Here is a 20,371-nt window from a genome sequence, read left to right on the forward strand (position 1 = left end):
TGTAAGTTTGAATTGCCCTTGGGAAGCCAAAATTTAAAATAATAAATCAAAATCCTATAAAATGAAGATCATAAGGCAATAGCATCGTTCAGTCATTACAGAAAATTAGTATAATATTGACTGAACTGGGACGGTGCTTAAACATAGGTAACAGTGGTATAATCTGTCCTTAACTATCATCCCCTCAACAGAAAAGTTATATAATCACAGAGTTCATAGAGCTTTGGAATTAATTTTTTTGAAAATTAAATAATAGGAAGATGAGACTGCACTTAATACTCTGTTTAGGAAAAGAATGACTCATCATCCACTTGCTCCATCGGTGAACTGAGCTTTGCAATAGTTAAGACTAATACAGCACAGTTCCTGAAATAAAGCAAATCTATTTGCTCTGGCACAAATAACCTCCATCATTATAAGCAGATTTAATAATGTTTGCTGAGCTTTTAACATTTTCATTCTTATTACTTTATAACTGGGACTGGTCTGACACTGAAAACACTTTTTCACAAACTTGCTAAATGTTTTCCTGCTTTTAAAATTTCCTCTCTTTTGAGTTTCCTGACCTTCTCCATTCATTGTGCCCATTTCCAGGAGACCTGTTACAAGAAGGACTAAGTTGTGTTGTTGTGCTCTAAATACTGACAACTTCCCCTCAAAGAAACTGCTGGTATTTTCCTACATGTGGAGAGAAGAAAATTTTAGTTATGCCATAGAGTCACAGCTTCTCTTTCAGTTGTGGTAGCATCACAAGAAAGAAAAAAGAGAAGAGACATTCTAGATTGCATTTAATTCTTTGCCATTAATTTCTATTTAAGCAAATTTTCTGTCTTCAACTGGTGTTTTATAGTCTACTAGAGATTTTGTGTTGTACACCTGGAACTCACACTAAACTCCTCTGGAGTCCTAAGCTCACCAATTGTGTGAATCTATTTAATACCTTGGAAGGCAACAAATACTGTTACATTTTTATCTGAAGATGATTTATATTATTAAATAGATTAAAGACTAATCTTTAGAGAAAAGTATGACTTGTCTCTAAGAAGATCAGGGATTGTTGTAAGAGTGGAGAGACTAAAACTGCTGAAATCAGAGACTTGCCACAGAGACCCATCAAGTGTGGGCTGGACTACATGGCTGAGTCTTCTGTTGTGCCCAAGGTAGTCTGAACATGATCTACAGTGATTTGTGTACTTGCTGAAGTACACTTCCCTTCTGGATTTTGTGGCAAAGGATTAGCCTCTAAGAGGGGAAGGCACAGCCAGACCCACTCATAGTCAAAGACTGATATGTCCTCCCTGTGTTGTTACATGGAAACAAGCTTTGCACTGACAGCATCTGTGTTCAGGTGACCCATTTTAGTGAAAGCCACATGGTCAAAGACTGGTGTCTACAGGCCAGAGTTCCTGTAGGTCAGGTGAAGCCTGGATATAGGCAGTATGCCAAGAAGAACTTAAAGAGACTGAAGGAGAAGGGAACGTTTGTAGTGAAATGAGGCAACCAGGTGCCACTAATTCCCAGGGAGTGGCATGAGCTTGTGTTAAGCCCACCTGTGCCTAATTAGGATTGGCCCCCTAATCCTGCTCATGCGCAGTGGGGGCCCACCCTAATCAGGCACAGGTGGGCTTAACACAAGATCATGCCCACTCCCTGGGAATTAGTGGCACCTGGTTGCCTCATTTCACTACAAACGTTCACTCTTTCTTGCATATGTACTTTATTCCTTATATTGTCTATTATAATTCAACTTTAAGGGAAAGGTATGGTTAACATAAACTGTAGGACAATCTCTTTTTTTTGTTTTGTTTTCTGTTCTGATCTGTAATCAGCTCAGGAACCAGATAACCCTTCGCTGTAGCTAAAGCAAATGAAACAGAGATGAAATTGGAAAGTAAATGGAATATCTGAAATTGAAAACTCTTGACAAATTTGATCTTTGGTGTATGTGGTCCTAGGTGTACTCTCACATATATAGATAATTGTACCTATATAAACTACTATAGTGACTATAATGTAATGTGTCAGAAGGGTAATTCATTGTCATTGTGCTCACACTGGTCATTCATTCTACAGCATGTTCTCAAAAGATTCATAGTTTTTAGGTAATCATTTGGAAAATTTGGAGATTTTCCTGTAACTGTTTTCTTCCACTGACTTTTTACTTCAGTGCTACTTGATAATACACATGTATTTAGTTGGCACTGGAAAAAATACATGATTGTTACCTGTCCTATGTTCAAATAAGCTATAATCTGGTATGCTCTGATCCATTTAAATATCAGACTTTGTAATAAAATATAGTACAGATAAACTTTAATTTGGCTTGACACTTCAAACTAAAAAGTTGTAAAATGTGTCTTTGGTTTTTAGTAGCTATGAAAAAAATTGATGTCCAACTAGCAATGAAGTCATGCTTGATATCATTAAAGGTCTATATTTCCTGTCTGATGGATTTTAATGCTTTTTTTTTTCTTAATGAGGTATAAGGTAAAATTCAGAAAAGCATGGCAATGACTTTGCAGCCTGAGTATCACTGAAAGTCAATTTAACTTTATAACTTCTGAAAAATTAACTTACAGGAAACTTATTTCTGTCTACTTTGCTGTAAAAAGATGTGCAAGCAAACTTGTTCTCTACCCCTTCAACCAGGAAAGTCAGTTTGATGAATGTAGCACTTCCCACTGTTTAATAAACTTAAAAGTATTTAAATCAAAGCTTCATATTACCTAAGTAGGTTAAGCACAATTAAGCAGACTAAAGTAACATTGTTCTCCTAACACCCCAGATGGGAAGCCCCCAAAACTAATTTTCCATATACATGACCATTTGGTAAGTTTTGAAAGCTACTAGACCAGGATTGCTTCCCACTGAGGATGGCTTAGGTTGGTCTGGAAAGTGCTTTAGGCAGATACAACTATCACCCATCTTCTCTCTTTTTGAACTGAGAGGCTCCAGCAGCCAGACCTATTCTGATAAACAGAACTGTGGAAGGATGATCTGAAGATGTAGGTTATCTCTCAGGCCTGACAGTCCTGAACTGTACTGCAAACAGTAAGACATTTATTGTGACACTATTAACTGGAAAAGAAGAATTATTCATGCAACAATTTGAATCAGGGCAAGTTATTAATAGCATATTGTAGTTCTACATTTTCTTTGTGTTTTTGTTTTGTTCTGGTTGTCAGCTAGTTGCTTTTGTTGTTTCATTTTTTTTTGGCGTCTTTTTGTTTTGTTTTCTTTTTTTATTTATTTTTTTTAATTCCCATGCCAAATTTGTAGTAAAGTTGTTTGCCAATTAAACCTTTCAGTTCTGTCATCAGTCCTCTCTGCTTCTTAAGTGTTTAAGATCACTTAAGTGACACTCCTAAGTGTTTAAGAGATCACACTGTTTTCCTGATTCTACTTTCTGAGCAGGGAAATTAGTTCTCAGGTATGTTGTTCCTCCCCTGGAAATATTATAGACTAATAGCACCTCAGCCTCTGACATTCTCTACATATTCTTGTAAACATGTGTAGTCCCTCAATTACCTGCACACTTAGTAGAAATTGCATAAAGGTCGCCTACATATATCTAAGGATTTTGAAAATATCACAGACTAGATTTTTATGCCATGGCTGTAAAATGTCTTGAAAACCTTGTGGGTGACCTGACAGAGTTTCCGTCTTCATGTTTACCTTTCTTACCTTTTCTCATTCCTTCACCGTCTGGCACAAAAAAGAAAAAAATATATTTCCAAGGACCACAACAAAAAAAAAATATCTTGAGATTAACATTAATAGGCAGCAACCATTTGTTTTATTAGAATAGTAAGTTAGTAGTCTTTGTGCTACATATGAAGAAAGAATCTCTTATAGGCATTGAGCACCAGTGGTAGACTGCTCTTGAGGTCTCATGAATGAAGTTTTAATGGCTTAAGATGAGTTACACATCTTTTGTTGACTCTCAAAATCAAAACATGTTATTAAATTGTCTGTTGGGGGAGAATCCTGGATAAACATAACCTGTAGTAAATGTATACTTAAAAGTAAATTCTAATTAAATTAAATTTTATTTACCACTGTGGTAGACACTTTAATTGCATAATAGCTCTAATTGTGAAATAGGGGGCCGTGGGAGTACAGAGAGCTGCTCCTGGGAGTGCAGTGCGGGATTCCTCGGCAGAGATCGCCCCTTCCTCCCAGGACCGCCAGCTGCCCCCTGCCCTCTCTCCAGCTGCGCGCAGCAGGCAGGGGCAGATTATTTTCAGCGCGCTGTTTAAGCCGCCTTGCGCGGCTGCTGGTGCTCTCAGCGCATCCTCAAGGGAGACGCCGTTGGGCAGCTCCAGCTCCGGCACGCCGCCGGTGCAGCACCCCGTTAGCAGATGACCTCTCAGCCCCCCGCGGGGAGCTGGCGGGTCGAGGAGCGGGGCGGAGCTCGGGGAAGGCACCCGGCGCTCGGCCGGGCCGCCGGGGCAGCAGGGAAGCGGGAGGCGGAGGGGAAGCGGCTCGCAGGGCCCCGCCCGAGACTTCAGCACCGCGGACAGCGCCCGGCGGCGGCAGGGCACGCGGCAGGCAGACGGACAGACGGACGCGGAGTCACACGGGCACACGAAGCGACACCGACACAGCCACGCACACTGGGCCACGGTGCAGCCGACATGCAGTCGGGCAGCGGCAGAGACGGGCGGGGACTACGCACGCCTGAAAACACGGGGAGAGAGGGAGGGAGGGAGCCTAAGACAGAGCCACGGGCGTGCAGGCGGCTTGACGGCCTGGGGGACACGGGGCGCTCACGCAGGCTCCCGGGCACGCACCCACGCCCACAGGCAGCACAACACCCAGGGACACGGCGCACTGCGCACACCCCTCTCCCCACCCCCCCCCACTTTCACGTACACCCGCCCAGTCACGCGTGGCACGCTCCCACAGACAACCCCGCGGCGCAGACACAGCGAGAGGCACACACGCGCGCACCCGGTTCCGCGGACAAACCCACCAGGGACGCGCGGACCGGCGCGCCGCACGTGCTCCCGCTCCCAGGGGCGCAGCGCAGCGAAGCAGCCGCAGGGTCTGACTGACGGCCCCGCGCACCGACACACGCAGACCGCCCCGCGCGCGCGGCCGCGGTCAGACACGAGCGAACGCAGGCACACGGACACGGGCGGGCAGACAGACAGGCAGGCAGGCAGGCAGGCAGGCAGACGGACGGACAGACAGACAGACGCACGCTCACTGCTTCTCGGGCTCCCGCCGCCCGGGGCCGCCCGCCTAGCGACAACCAATAGCGCGGCGACTCTCCCTGGTGGGGCCCCGCCTACCTGGTCTCATCCACCAATAGAAGCGGCGCAGGGCGGGGCGAGCCTGGCCCCGCCTCCCCGGTTAAGGCGCCCGGTGGGAGCGGGTCGCTCGCTGGCGGGAGGTGGGAGTGGGGGGGTGGGCGAGGGGCCCGGGGCGGGGGTGGGAGGCGAGTGGCACGGCAAGAAAGGAAGCGGGAGCCGCCGCCGACCGCGCCGGCCCGCGCACGCCCCCGCCCCCGCGCGGCGCGAGGGGAAAGCGGAGGCGGTGCCGGGGCCGCCGAGGGCAGCGTCCCGCCCCGCCCCGGCGCACCTGCGAGCGGCGGGGCGCCCAGGAGGGGGGCGGGCGAGAGAGGGAGAGAAGGCGAGAAAGAGGCGACCCGGAGGCGCGGAGTCCGCCCGCGCAGCCCTCCCCGGCGTGCCCAGGCGCCGCGGCCCCGAGGCGATGGAGCAGGAGAAATACCTGCCCGAGCTGATGGCAGAGAAGGACAGCCTGGATCCCTCCTTTGTTCACGCCATGCGCCTCCTGGCCGACGGTAAGCCTCCGATATCACCCCCCGCGGCCCACCGTGAGGCGCCGCGGCACCGCCGTTCCTTCAAACCCGGGGCGCAACGCGAGTCTCCGGACGGGAGTCCGGCGCCCGCGCTCCCACGCAGCCTCGGCGCCCGCTCCGCTGAGTGCGGACTTGGTCACGCGTGGGCTCGGCGAGGTTTTTGGGCACACCAGCTCCACGAACTGCCGCGGGGCCGGGCAGCGGCAGTTCGTGGAGCTGCTGTGCCCATAAAGCTTCCCCCGGAGCCCGTCTGAGGGGAACCTGGCTGCGGCCGCCCTCTGCCTCCTTTCGGCTTCCCCTTCCGTGGATGTTGGTTGCAGAAGCATCGCTTCTGGTGTGGGTGTTTAGGCTGTGCGGGAAAGGGCTTCCATGGTTCCCGTTTTAATTTACACACAAGACAGATGCTAGTTGCTTATTAAACTCGTTATATCTTTTTTTTTTTTTTTAATTATTTTTTTCTTCTCGTGCTGAAGTAATGAGGTTTATATGGTAATAGTGTTATGCCGTTAGCTTGGCACTTTTTTAGTTGACTACGCAATGCCAGGCGTGGGTTGGATGTGGCTTATGAATTTCATGGCACTGTATCATCCCGATCGTGATGATTTTCCCGTGTTCTTTTTCATGGTGATCCAGAGTATGCCGCTTGTAGCATCTTGTTACTCGTTATAACTCTGCTGTCCTTGCTTTAGTGGCACTAGTTCGACTGGCAATTCTTTACAAAGTTTATAATTTTGTAAGTTTTTTTTAACAACTGCTTAGTATAGATACTGAGGCAGACCTGGTGGTACAGTGTTTCAACTTTTGCAGAAGTGTACTACAGTCAGTTCTCTTTATGCTTCTGTTTCTTCTGAGGTTAATAAAAAGATTTTTTAAAAAAAAAAAAGTGTTAGATTTGGAACATAATGCCTAAAGAACACTGTATAAATCAAGACAACCTCTCAGTCTCTTCAAATGAGAATAAATATATGGTTAGGCCCTCAAGAGAGTCACAAATTCAAATTGCCTCACATTCAGAGGTGGTGATTGATTTCCAAAGTTCTGTTATATCTTAAAGAAAATCATAGCTAGTTAAAACTTTAAATGCCAGCACTAAGTGTCTTTCTCGGTGTCAGCACTATTTCTGTTGTCTTATCTTAAATGTTTTATTGATTATGAATGAAGATACTGGGTCCAGGTTTTGTTAGAGTGCTCCCGTTTGATAGTTTACAAATTCGATGTAAATGTCAGCACATTTAGTACATTCCTGCCATAGCTACCTTTCTGCTGAGGAGGCAACCATGGTACTTTTTGCAGTTGTTTTTCTAATAACAGGTAAACAAAGTCGTTGTTTCTTGGAGGGATGTATTTTTTGCAGCGTGCAGTTCTATTTTTTCCCAGAAGGGGGAGGCATCTACTGAGGGTGCGTGTGTATACATGAGAAAGAGAAAACATATGAAGGACATAATTGAAAGCGTGCAAAGTAAAGTTAAAAAAAAAAAAAAAAGAGAGAGAGTAAAAAAAAGAAGGTGTTTCTGAGCGTTGTGTCTATGCAACCACAGCATCTTGGGCAACTGAGAGACTGAATAAATGTTAGTTTGATCACTTTTTTTGGTTGTTTTTTTGGGGTTTTTTGTTCAACAAGGACTACTGGTGGTTTTTTTTGTTTTGTTTTGTTTTTTTAGAGGATTTTTGAAAGATGAAGGTGTGTTTTCTGTGGCAGCTGTAGGGAATGCTAATGTCAGTTTCACACCAGATACCTGGCATTAGGCTTCAAAACACCATCTGTCAGGCTTTCTAGAGATTTGTTTTAGAATCTAGCATATGATGACTATTAAAGCATTTTCGACAAGGTAAGAGTATAACTACTTAATGAAATGAGAATTAATGCACTGGTTGCTGCTGGGTCTAAATAAGAAGGGACTGAGTAGAACCGGCAGAATGTAGAGCTGTGTGGCAAGAACATGGGACTGTGGTTCAAGGATCTCTGTGATACTGTATTTCTAGGATGTGTTCACAATGTGTCCAGACTCTGGATTCCTGTTTTTTAAAATACATCCTACAGTCAGCTCTGTAAGAAAGAGTATCAGGCAGGTGCTATTTTTATGATATACTAAGCTTTTTTGATTGCCAGTAGATTTTGTGTGAAAAAGAGTAAGTGTAGATTTTGCTTCAGAGTAAAAAGCCTCCAGCATTTGCTCTAACTTGAAAGTGTTGTGATTTTTCATGTCAGTTGCAAGAATCTGAGGTTGCAAAGAGTCATGCTGCTGTGTGCAACTGCAGAAGGGTATGCAAGTGATAAGCATTCCAGAAATCCAGTTTCAATTTTATAACTTGTTTTGGAAAATCACATTTTACATAAATGCGTGTGGCTTTGGAATATCTTGCATAGTACATTATTAAAACCAGTTATGTATTTTGTAATATAAACATAAAGGAAAAAGACCTATTGAAAAGAGCTGATTAAAGTAAGAGTATTACTCCCCATGGAAATATCAGCATTACTTGAGTAATGAGGTAGTTAATTTCTCTCTATGTAATGACAGTGCAGTTCACCCCTGGTTTTCAGCTGGCAGTGAGAATCAGGCCTTTTACTTAAATCTTATGTTAAGACTCTGGATTATTCCATGTGGCATAGCATGAGTTTTTTAAACCTCCAGTCCTGTCAATTAGCTTCATATAGCTCAGCGTCATAATGCTTCTTGTAGGACAGGGCATAATTATTCAAAAGGTGTATAATTACTCAGCCTTACATTCAATTGGCATTAGTACAGTCTTCTGTACAAGCCTGTGGTGATTGCTGTAGCTGGTCTGAAAACTGTGTATGTAATAAAAATTAATTTTGTCTGCTGTTCAAGATTTCAAGTAATACATTGGTTTATGTGGGTTTTGGATTTTTTTTTTGACTCACGGAGATTTCTTTTTCAGATAGAAAGGCAGATTTTGTTCATACCTGTGTTATTCTGTTGAAAACCTGAGGCACTAATAAGGTCGCTATTTGAAAATTGCTTGTTGTGGCAATACAGAATATGGCAATCATATCCTGAGACCAAGATGTGAGACTGTTGGTCAAGCCCATGACCTGTTGAAATCAGGCCTCTGATACTTTTTCTTTCTATCACAGTATTCATTGAGAACTACTTGTGATAATGTATTTGCAAATTTATTAGTTTACTCTTTTTAAACAAGCGTTTGGATTAAAATAAGATGAATGTAAAATGTTAATGTAAAGTTGTATATTAATATTAATTTGTGAGCAGTCACTTTTCTGCTTATCATTTATTTTTTTTCCTGATGTTTACATGAAGTGAGAAGAAATCTGTGTTCACAAAATAGTTTGTATTAATCATCATTTACTTTGCTGTCCCAGGAAGTGCAGTGTAAATAACAAGAAGACTGACTCAGGAAACAAAGATTTAGAGCATGTCTTTCAGATACCTTGGCTTCACTAGAGACTACACATATATCTATTATTTGGATCTTTTTCAATAAAAGAAGGAGTAATAATGCAAACTCTTGATGAGTATGGGGTACTTGTGATTTCTTTAGAGCATTGATGTGCTAGGCATTATAATAACACTTGGTTCAAAGCTTACTAAAGTTAATGGGAATCCTTCTGTTGCCATTAGTGGGCTATCACACAGTTCTTATACAAATATAATATATTGACTGATGCAGCCGATATATTTGTAATAATGAAAATCTATAGAATAAACTGTAGGTTTTAAAACTGAGTTTTGCTTTCTTAAAAGATATATGGTTTTGGATTATTCAATTGTGATGTGACAACATGGTATCTGTCTTAATCTTAAGAAGTGCTATTGCCTTGCAGAACATAATGCAGATGAATCCCAGGTGATAACCTTTAAGTGCTTATATTGAATCTAAGTTGTTAGTCATAAAAGCTGCATTTCCTTAACAGAAGGACAAAAGATAGATATGGTTAAAAAGAAATAAATAGGATTTCTCTTTTTCAGACATCTGAAGCAGTTGAGGGTGATTCCATCTATGATCTCAGAAAACATTTACTTTGAAACACAGTAAATTCTCTTGCAAAGAGGGAATAATAGAAATACAGGAAGTGAAGGTTAGAGTCTGTTACCTTTGTTTAACAAAATAGTGCTTCACTCTTTAAACTGTGCCATTTGAATAGGTAGAGCTGCTTAAGGAGCAATTCAGCTCCAACAGCAGAATTTAGTACTGACACTTTAAAGGAAGTTAAAAGGCATTTGCTGGGGCTTATCTGGATGGCCATAGCCTTATCAGCACAGAATGTACTGTGTTTTGGCAACATGAATGTTTCCCTTGGAAGGAGAAGAGTGTTTTTCATTTCTCCTGGGAATTCTTCTAGTAAATCTCTTTCGTACTTGGAGTCCTCTTGGTGTATTAATTCAGGGGACATATACTGTCCATCTCTTCTTTTATGCCTCAAAGTAGATATTTTTAAACTCAAGAATTTTAAAAATTGGTAATATTTGCTGTCCATACCAAGGGAAGGTGGAATTACTGAATAGCCAAGTAGGAAATCTCAGTGAACTATTAAGTTTCCCAAGAACGAAGGAAAATACCTGTGTAATGTTTAGAACAGAGTGGCCATTCCTAACCAGGAGGTGGCATGGTTGGGCTCCTCATGCCAAAACGGAGCTTCATATCTTAGCACCTTCTGGGAAAGGGATTGTCTAGCCCAACAGATGTATCATGTTTGTGCTTTGGGATGCTTGTTTTTCTCCTTAAAGCAGTCTTCAGACAGAATATATCCAGGGACTTGCTATAGCATGCTGGGCAGTTTAATAGCCTATAAAATCTGATTTGATCAGTAGTGACCAGTGCGTAAGACTCCTAAGAAAGACTGAACACCAAAGCCCACAAAAGAAATTCTTTTATAGTAAAATGGTTCCTCTGTGACATCTAAGGACACTGGTTTCCAGCTTGAAGTATCAGATGTGTTGGGTCTTATTTTAAAACACAGAAATTTAGCTATTGCTTCCTATTTACTCTCCAAGTTTCATTAAAATGGGAATACCTCACACCTTTCTGTGTCTTGCAGCTGTGCTTGCAGGCTAAACAATGCTACCTGGGTGAAAATATGTTTTCCTGACCTATAGTATCCCCAGAAGTTATCTGGCACTTTAGTTCAGAGTTAGAGTGCATTTTCAAAAACATGCAATTTTTACTGTTTTATTATAAATCTGTTTTCTCCAACAAACTGTTGAATTTGAAGGATAACTCAGTGTCCTCATGGTCAACCTTAGATTATGAATTTCTCTTTTAAAACTTTTGAGAATAAATCAAAACAAAGGTTTTTTACGCAAGAGCTTTAGGTGTTAATGAAACATGATTTATAGAAAAAGAAAAATGGTTTGCAAGCTGATCCTGCCTATACAATGTGAAAAAAAATGTAAAGGTGTGCTTTCAGCTTTTGTTCACCTTGAATTTTTCAGTCCTTGGATGTGTATTGTAGCTCAGAGTTATGAATGTCAGTGCCAGGTGTCAGAACACCTGAGGAAGCAGAGAGCTTGTGAAACAAAGTGTGTCAAGTAGGGTAGGGAACTTTAATGATGCTGCAGTGTAGTCTTTGGCTGTATAAACACAGAACACCTGTGCAGCCTTGCCAGAGGAATGGAAACCCTTGACACTTGGGTAAAGATCTGAGGTGTGCAGTACTTGGAGTTTTCACTTGTTTCTTCCTTCTGCTATAAACCTCACTGAATAACTTCTAAAACTTCACTTGTGAGATGCAGACTGATGTCGAATTTCATTCTGCTCTTTGAGGTCTCTGGAAGAGCTTTAAGAGTGTCTTGGTTTGAGTGTACCAAGGTGGAAGCTTCCTGGACCCGCAAGGCCCCGATCCCTCCGGATCCCTCCCGCCCCAAGGGGCCTGTGCCGGGCAGGGAGGCAGGAGAGAGGGGGGTGGGTCACAGCACTCTGGCCCAGGTGGGCAATGGGAAGTGGCTCCTGGGAGAGTTGTGCAGTGGTCTCCATGGCCGCTGTTCCATGCAGTCCCATGGTCTCTGTGGTCGCTGTGCCGTGCCATGGTCTCTGTGGTCGCTGTGCTGTGCCATGGTCTCCGTGGCTGCTGTGCTGTGTCATGGTCTGCATGGCTGCGGTGCTGTGCTGAGCTGCCCGCCTTGGGGTCTGGTTGTTTGCCTGGCATTCTGTTTTCTTGCTGGAGAACATTGTTCACCAGCACAGGTCGCCTTCTCCTTTCTCTCCAAGTAGGACTGGGTTGGCTGCTCCCAGGCCTTTGGGAATTGTCACTGGGACCCTGGACTCAGGCACCTTTTTCTGCTGCTGAGTCCAGTGTGGGACTTTTCTGGTTGGGAAGTAATGACCCATTGAGGAGGTTGGATTTGATGACCCTAAAGGTCTTTTCCAACCAAACTGTTCTGTGATTCCATGGGTTCCATATTTGCACATTCACTTTATCTTTGAATGCATACTGTATTTGTATTTATTTGTACTATTACTATTTATTACTTCACTGTTATTGCTATGTATTATTCCATTAAGCCTGTTCTAGTTTTTCCCAGTCTTGGTCTCTCTTCCTTATTCCCCTTTTATCTTCCCCAGGGAGGACAGTGGGGGGAATAATATAATCTATCACGGGATTATTGGCTAAAACTTTGACAATAAGAAATCTGCATTATTCTTATTACTTTTAATATAAAATTATCCTTTTTTAATTTGCAGGCAAAAATAATCCTGGTTATTATGCTCCTCTGTAAATCCTGTCATATTTTAATTAGAATCCTGCTGGAAATGAGTACAGCTACTTCCTTATCCTAAAAAATGGTCTGGAACTAATAAAAACTGAGAAGAAAAATTATATAAGACTTTCAGTACATTAAAAACCTCTGACTTCCTAAAAACCTGAAATAATTTATTCCAGTTTCCAATTTTGCAAATTTTGTTCTTAAATCAGAATTTTAACGTTTCAATACTTAAAAATTTATGAGGTGAAGCTCATAATAATGCTAATATGTTAATAATGAAGATAATGCCCATTTGAATAAGACAAAGTATTTTAGTAATATATGGATGCATATGATATAATCCAAATATATAAATATATGGATGCAATATATAATCAAAGATGGAGTTAAAACTACAAATGTGCTATTGCTGTTTGTTCTTGGGTTAGCATGTTCCAAAACCCAAAAGGCACAGGGCAGGTCACTGTTGCCTTTGGATTTCTCTGCATCTGCTGAAGCGTACATCACATACTCTTACATCTATTTCTTGATGTAAAGGTTACAGAAAAAAAGATGTAAACCTCAGAAGCTTTTGATTTATAAAATACTGAATTCTGGGAATTGTTGAAGCTATTGGAAAAAGGAATACTGCATGCTAGTCTGTAAAAGATTTAGTAAAATCTACAGTCTTCCATTAATCTCCCCTTTGGATCTGGAAGGAAAAAAGAAATCTACTTCTTTTATCGTTGAAGCAGTTTACATTTGCTAGCTGGTGAAAGCAGGTATGTCAGCAAAAAGAAAGGAAAGATCAAAGCCTTTGGCTTATTATCAACTTCCAAAGACCAGCACTGTGAGTTGGAGGAAAAATAGTTTTCCTAGGATGTATGAGCACTGGAAAAAGAGAACAGATCTCCTCTGGGCATATTCCCCTAGTTTAATGCTCCCTAGGATCCAAATGTGTGTTTCAATTCTCTCTTTCAAATGCTTGAAGTTAAAGAGCTTGTCTTGAAATCAGGGATTCTGTGTGTGTTTTGAAAAGGGCTTTCTGGTGAAAAATGTAATTGCCATCTTGCCTCTCACAGTGTAAATCTTTATGCTATGTATTTCTTACAATGTGGGCTCATATTGCTTATTTTTCTGAATGTTTCTAAGCAAATTTCTTTTTAGCATTTTGTCTCTTTTGAGAAGGTGATAAGAACTTCTTGGTATTGTCTAAGGGTTGTTCCATCTATCTTCTGGGATCAGAGTGTGAACTCCAGGTGGGGAAAGAGCAGGACTTGAGTTTTTCCTAAATACTTAGGACAGTGCTGATTTGCTTCAGCTATGAAGCTGACTCACTTTCCAGTTTGCAGTTTAAACTTATTTTTTTCCCCAATTCTGCTGAAAAAATCAGCACTAAACTCTTAATGGACTTACTGGCTTTTCTTTTGACATTTGAAGGGCAAATTAAGGAGAGATAAAAGGAAGGAAAATTTCAAGAGAACTCTTTCCATGCCTGTCTTCAGACAACTGTTCAACAGGAAAACTGAGAGCTAATTTTCTTAAATGATACTTACTGTCTTGGTGTACCCATACGGATGTACAGCTGTCAGTAGATTTAGCTTTCCTACAGGTACATGTTTGCAACAATTTCACTAATATTTCACTAGTATGCAAACTAGAGGGCTTTACTTTAACCCATTTTAAAATTTGAAAGAACTTCCCCCTTATACTTGCAGATCAAGGTAAATGTATGAATTCTATATCCATTTATTGTTACTCTCAAAAGCCATTGATGGGTAATATGCCATGCTCAGTTCTTACGTCATGTGGACTCTTCTTGCTGATCCTACATACTTCCCTTTAACAAGGAGATTGTTCTGTCTATGTAAACACACTTTTGCGGAATGTCCTGTAATTTATTCTTTTTTGTTTGTTAGGCATTCTCCAGATGCTGTGTTACTGCAGCTTTTACTGGGGGCGGGAGGGGTTGACGGGCTTCGTTTCTTCTTTGCTTGCTGAGAATGGTTTACGGTGAACACCAACAGATGAGGTTGGGCAAAATTCTGTAAGAAATTTTAGTGATCACTGGAAAGAAAAGGGATCCATAGGCTCAACAGGGAATGTGAGAAAACAGGTGCTCACAATGCCTATTTTATTATTCTTAATTTTCCGGAAGACTAAACTGCAAAGTAACCTGGATATGCAATAGTTTATATTGAGCTGTGCATGACAAAAAGTTGTTTGTACAGTACCAGCTTGTTAGAATACACAAACCATCTGTTTCATCATGAAAAACTCTTGCTTCCCTGAAGTGTATGAATAATTGGAAATGATATATTGGGTGCAAGGGAGAAGACCAAGTTTTTTCCTCTGCTACAGAGAATTTGACATAATGATTTTTTATTATTTATTTTTTTTTAATAAAGAACATTTATATCGTGAACTATCCAAGTGCTTCTTGTGGTGGAAATAGAAGGAGATGTCTTAATCAGAAAGCAGAAATGCATCACCTTTGGACACAAAGCATGAGCTTGACATGATTCTGCATCCATCCAAACACTGGAAAAAGCCCTGAGCTTTAAATAGATGAAGATAATTAGAAGCTAATACAAAATTTTGGCTGCAACTAAAGTTTTTCACTGTTCACCTCTGTTCCTTCTTACAGCCTTTTTAAAAGGTTTTGCTTTACAAATAATGAAAAAGTAGGATGACAGGGAAAACCTTAAAGAAGTGTTGTATTTAGTACAATAGCTGAGTAGTGCACTGTTTTAGGGGAAAAGTCTTCTCTTCCATCTTTTGATTATTCATTATCCATAACCCTCTGTCCAAACTCCAGTGCATGGATGATTCAGTGTGACACTGCTAATGCTCCTTTGAAAAGGTGGTCATATTATCATGGTGCTGTTTACTTCAAGGCTGACTGTCCCAGAAATGATGACTCCTGTATGTTTGCATTCATACAGATAAACTTATTAAAGCACTGTAATTTCCAAGCATTCTGGTATATCCCCCAAATAAAATGTAATTTACCTTCTCCCAGAAATGTGTTTCAGATTGAAAGTATGTGAGTACCACCATGCTGAGAATAACTGCTCTTGCCAAGGGTGGATGAAGTTGAATGCTTTATCCAGCCTTATGTGGTTTCACAGAAGAAAGGTTAGATATGATGAGATTATATTTAGAAATTGTTCAGTTGTGGAGCCTGCAGCTAAGTAGAGAGGATCACCCTTTGCAGTGAAGTGAGCACCAGTTCACAACCATCAAACTGTCCTGTGTCTTTAAAACTAATTACTGTACTTGACATAAACTGAAATGAAAAAATCTTGAGCTCACAAAACCAACTTGAAACTGCAAGTACTAAAAAGATTGTATAAAGCAGTGGGTTAAAAAAGGGGATTGGCAATTCTGAGGTAAGATTGCTTTGCTATAGTATCAGTTTTTGCATCTTATTGACTTGCATGGTAAAATAAAACAATAGGAATGACTCAGAGTAATTTAAGTTTTAATGAAGTTAATTTTTTCATCTTATGTAATAATGTCATTAAAAATCAATGCACATTTCATAAAACATTGGAAGGCTGTGTTAGTTTTTTTAGGGCTTATCTGGCTAGCTTTACAATTTGCAGTAGTAAAAAGGATTTCGGGTTCATTTACTGGTTTAAAACAAAAGCTGGGTGAACGTTAGGAAAAGATACAATGCAATAAGATGTTTTTAAAATAATATTTTTTCCCCACGTTGTTTAGAAGACTATACTCTAGCTGTCAGAGACATGAAATGTGTGATGTAACTGAAATTTCAGGTAAAATATTTGTCTTCCTGTTGTTAGCACTGACAGCATAGAGATGTGCTGTTTGTATCTCATTTGTGAGGCAGGTATATTCCACTGTAAGCTTTGCAGTCTTATTTCCCCTAGGTGTGTAGGTCAGCCTGCTGCTTGGACTTTGTGCTGCTCTCTCTGCCCTCTCTCATGCTACTGTTTCTCAAGGAAACAAAGACTTAGCAGAGAAGTGATGCTGCACATTCCAGTCTTGTCTCACCATTGTGCTGGATCAATACCAGAGTTGGGACTACTCCCATGTTCCAAAAGATAGACTTAACCAGCTTGACTTAAATAGCGACCACATCCAGCATTCTAAGTCAGGTTGTGGTGTTTATTCACTTTTCTTAAGCTGGACTTGATGATCTCAGAGGTCCTTTCCAGCCTCAGTGATTCTGTGATTCTCTCCTTACTGTGAGAGTCTGATCTCACTGATTGGAAATTGTCTCAAAAGAGCAATTTTAGACTGAATAGCCCTGGCTAGGGTGGAGGACCGGGCCTGTCCAGAGTTGAGCAGTGGGTCACACCCAGAAAAGAGATAATAACTACTGGGTGGAGACTACTCCCCCTTTCTGAGGGCCAGCTTTCAATGCTGGGATGTCCCTCCAGGCACGATTACCCGGCCAGGGTGGAGGAAGCCACCTTGATTGTACTGATGCTGATGTACCTGGCTGAGGGGGCTGGAACGGAGGAGGTAGTGGCATCTGGCAGGACATAAGAACTGATGAGTAGGGGGCGGGACTGCACCCTCTGCGGCAGCTGCCCTGCAGGCAGCCTATCTGCAATGGCTCTGATGCCAGTGACCCTGGCTTCTGTGGCAGCTGACTGACAGCTGCCCCTTCAGAACAAAAGGAACTCGGGGTATATCTGTCTGTCCATGCTGTGGCTGTTGTTGTCTCTTGACCCACCGCCATGTTGCATGGGACCCTGTCCAGGACAGCTGGACTCCTGGTGGTGACTTTCTTTATTTCTCTCCCTCCCTCCCTTCTCTCTTCCCAATTTCTTACCCTTTTTTTTTCCTTCACTTTTTGCTATCTTCTTTTCCTCTCTCCCTCTTTTGCCTGGGTCTATAGTTATGTCTATGTCAACTGTCAAATAAAATCTGCTTGCACCTGACCCTTCTACAGTTGGACTTTGTCTTGTGGATCCAAAACAAAAATAAATTTTAATGTTACCTAGGACCATGACACTTACATAAATTAAAATCCTGGAGAATAGATTCCTGAATTAGTTTTTGGCAGCTTGAGCCTTACTGCTAACACTTTTTGTTGAATTGTTACCTGCCCGACATCTTGCTCATGATTTGTACCATTCTTTAACAGTAGTGTCTCTGGACCAGAATCAGACTCCAATTTTAAGAGGCGTATTTTTCTTTTTAACATTTTTTTCAGTTAAAGTCAGAGGTACTGATTTGAGATCTGTCTGAAGCCATAACTTCCTATACATTGCTTATGTATAATCACAGAACTATTGCTTACTACAGAACATCTTATGTCAGATACAGCAGATTAGTAACCTAATAGAATTGATATGCGTTATCATATCTTGTATAGAAGCATCTTCTCTTTACATTATTTCATGAAAGAGAGAAGAATAATGTATGTTTAATTTTACCTGCCCAATCTTCCCCCTGTCCCCAGTCATCGTAGTCACAATTTTGCCTGTGGCATTCAAGAGAAATGGCTTTTAATATAACAATAAGGGGTTTTTTCCTTCTGTTTGACTTAATTTTTTACATGGGCTACAAGCCTCGGTGATTTCCTCAATACAAATATTACTTTGATAAATATCAGTATATGTTTAATAAATTTTAATCATGGTAATGTTAATGTATGCCTTTAAGATTTTTTTCCTTTGAGAAATCATGGTCTTGGAACCTTGGACCAAAATTATCTTTTCTACTGAGAGCTTTACCTGAGCTCCTTAAAGTGCTTGGCCTCAACACTTTACCCTAATTTAGTAGGTAAAAATTTATTCCGCTAGCCAGCTTGTGATGGGTATTATTCTCTTCAGTAACACTTGCAGTAGGAGTCCCCAGTTTGTGTGAAATTACATTATTTATGGATTTTGCTCCACTGTGTTCTGAAGAACTGTAACTGCCAGGTCTTTCCAGACTGACTTATTGTCACTTTTCACTCAAATTGTCATGAAGACATATAATTTGATACTTTTGTCTGCTATCAAATCCTGTTTGGGTATAGTAATGCTTTGTTCTCATTACACCCAAGATACAGAAGCTATTGGTCTGAGAACTGCTGTAAGTGGGCTATTTTTGTACTCTCCAAGATGATATGTGACCATTTTGATCACCTTTATTCCACAATACTTAGAAAATTGACATCAATTCACTACACAATTACTTTTTTCATTACCCTGTATTTAGATTTGTGTCTGGTGTACATTGGAGAGGAGTGCTTCTCATGGGTTCCTTCAGATAGCTGGATTAGGTTGTATTTTGTTACACAGTTCATTATCCCAAGGCAGCTTTATGCCTTTCCTTTTGTCTTGTGGGGCACACAGCTCAGTTATTGTTCTCTCACTGTTCTTATCATATTTTCTGTTAATTTTACTGTGTTAATTTTTCTCCTAAGTATCCTCCATTTGCTTAACTTGGCTCTGTGACTCTTTCCAAGTATGTTCAAAACCTTCAGGGTTTTGTGCATTTTATCTCTATTTTGTTGTCTTTAACCTCCTAAAGTTTGATCTACCTGAGTGTCACCAATGGATTTCTTCACTGAAAGAGTTGTAGCAGTAGAAGCGGTGGAACAAGTTGCCCATGGAAGTGGTGGAGTGACCATCCATGGTGCTATTCAAAAAACAGGTAGATGTGGTGCTTCAGGAGATGATTTATTGGTGAAGGTGGTGTAGGACTGACGGCTGGATTTGAATGACCTTGATGATTCTGTGATTCAAAGAGAAAAGTTCTTGGAGATTTTTAGCAGTATTTTAACAACTAAACAGAGCCTACTGCTGCTGACTCAAATAGGCAAAGAAAGCATTACATGCAATGCTGCTTAAACACAACACAAAATCTGAAAGTTGCCCAATGTTGACATCACTAACACTTGAAAAGCCCTCCTTTTCACACATGATAAAGGATTTGTCTGTTATCCCATTGGTTTTGAGTCAACTTTTCATTCTATAATTTATCTACTGAAGTTCTGAGGAGAGAGTGTCTTAGATTTTATCACAAACATGACTTTTAAGGCCTCAGCCTTTTGTAGCTATGAATGTATAGGCAAAAATTTCTTTTGAGATTCAGGATTACAGTTAAAGTTGTTTTTTCCCCCATCTGTTAGAATGATTGTTACTTTAGTGTGTTTGTTTATTATTTTAATTGATTTAATGAAAAACAGAAAATCTCCTCCAAACTATTTGTACTTGCCTTTAGGAGGAAAGAATGGAAGAGAATGATCGTGGTAACTTAAGAGGATGTAGCTTTTTTTTTTTTTCTTCTGTTTATAGGTAGTAATTTCACTTGGACATTAGAACAAGTGAAGTTTTTCTAAATTAGTCTGTTCTAAATCTAACAATACTCTTATAATCAGATTCTGAATCCATAATGGGATTGCACACTACGACATGCAGTCATCTGAATTGTGGGTTGCAGTATAGATGCACCACAGTCAATTTAACTTTGCAGTATCTATTTGGTTCTTTATTCTTCGGTTCTTTAGTTGGTTCTTTATTTTTTATCCTTTGGTTCTTTCCTTCCATGGAAAAAGAGTGAATTCAGGTAAAACTGTCTCAGTCTGTGAGACATCTCTGTTTCTTATGGTATTTGTAAGGCAGTTTTTGATCTGGCTGACAGAAAGCCCTCTAGAATTGAGTCCCTCATTTGAGTTCCTAGTAGTGTAAATTATGAGCTCATTATGAGCTCATGTCCTCTGAATCCTAAAACTTTTCTATTTGGGTTAATTTCTAAAGGGTTTCATCTGTTTTGTACAACTTTACAAACAAATCAGTAGTTAGAAAACATGGTACTAATAATTTAGTGCTTGACTTTAATGTTAATTTTTAATGTTAATCTTTTTTGCCTGAACGAGAGTCTTCACTCATATTCAAATCCATTGTTT

General features: G+C 40.8%; 1 protein-coding gene across 1 annotated transcript in view; it reads left to right on the forward strand.

Annotated features, from left to right (window-relative positions):
- The first annotated feature begins 5,718 nt into the window (after nucleotides 1–5,718).
- KHDRBS2 (KH RNA binding domain containing, signal transduction associated 2) overlaps nucleotides 5,719–20,371 on the forward strand; it is a 411,839-nt gene continuing 397,186 nt past the window's right edge. Inside the window, exon 1 of the mRNA XM_030447738.1 lies at nucleotides 5,719–5,809. Within this exon, the coding sequence (XP_030303598.1) occupies nucleotides 5,719–5,809 (91 nt within the window). The remainder of the gene's footprint in view (nucleotides 5,810–20,371) is intronic.

Source organism: Calypte anna, chromosome 3 (assembly GCF_003957555.1).
Source record: "Calypte anna isolate BGI_N300 chromosome 3, bCalAnn1_v1.p, whole genome shotgun sequence".
NCBI lineage: Eukaryota > Metazoa > Chordata > Aves > Apodiformes > Trochilidae > Calypte > Calypte anna.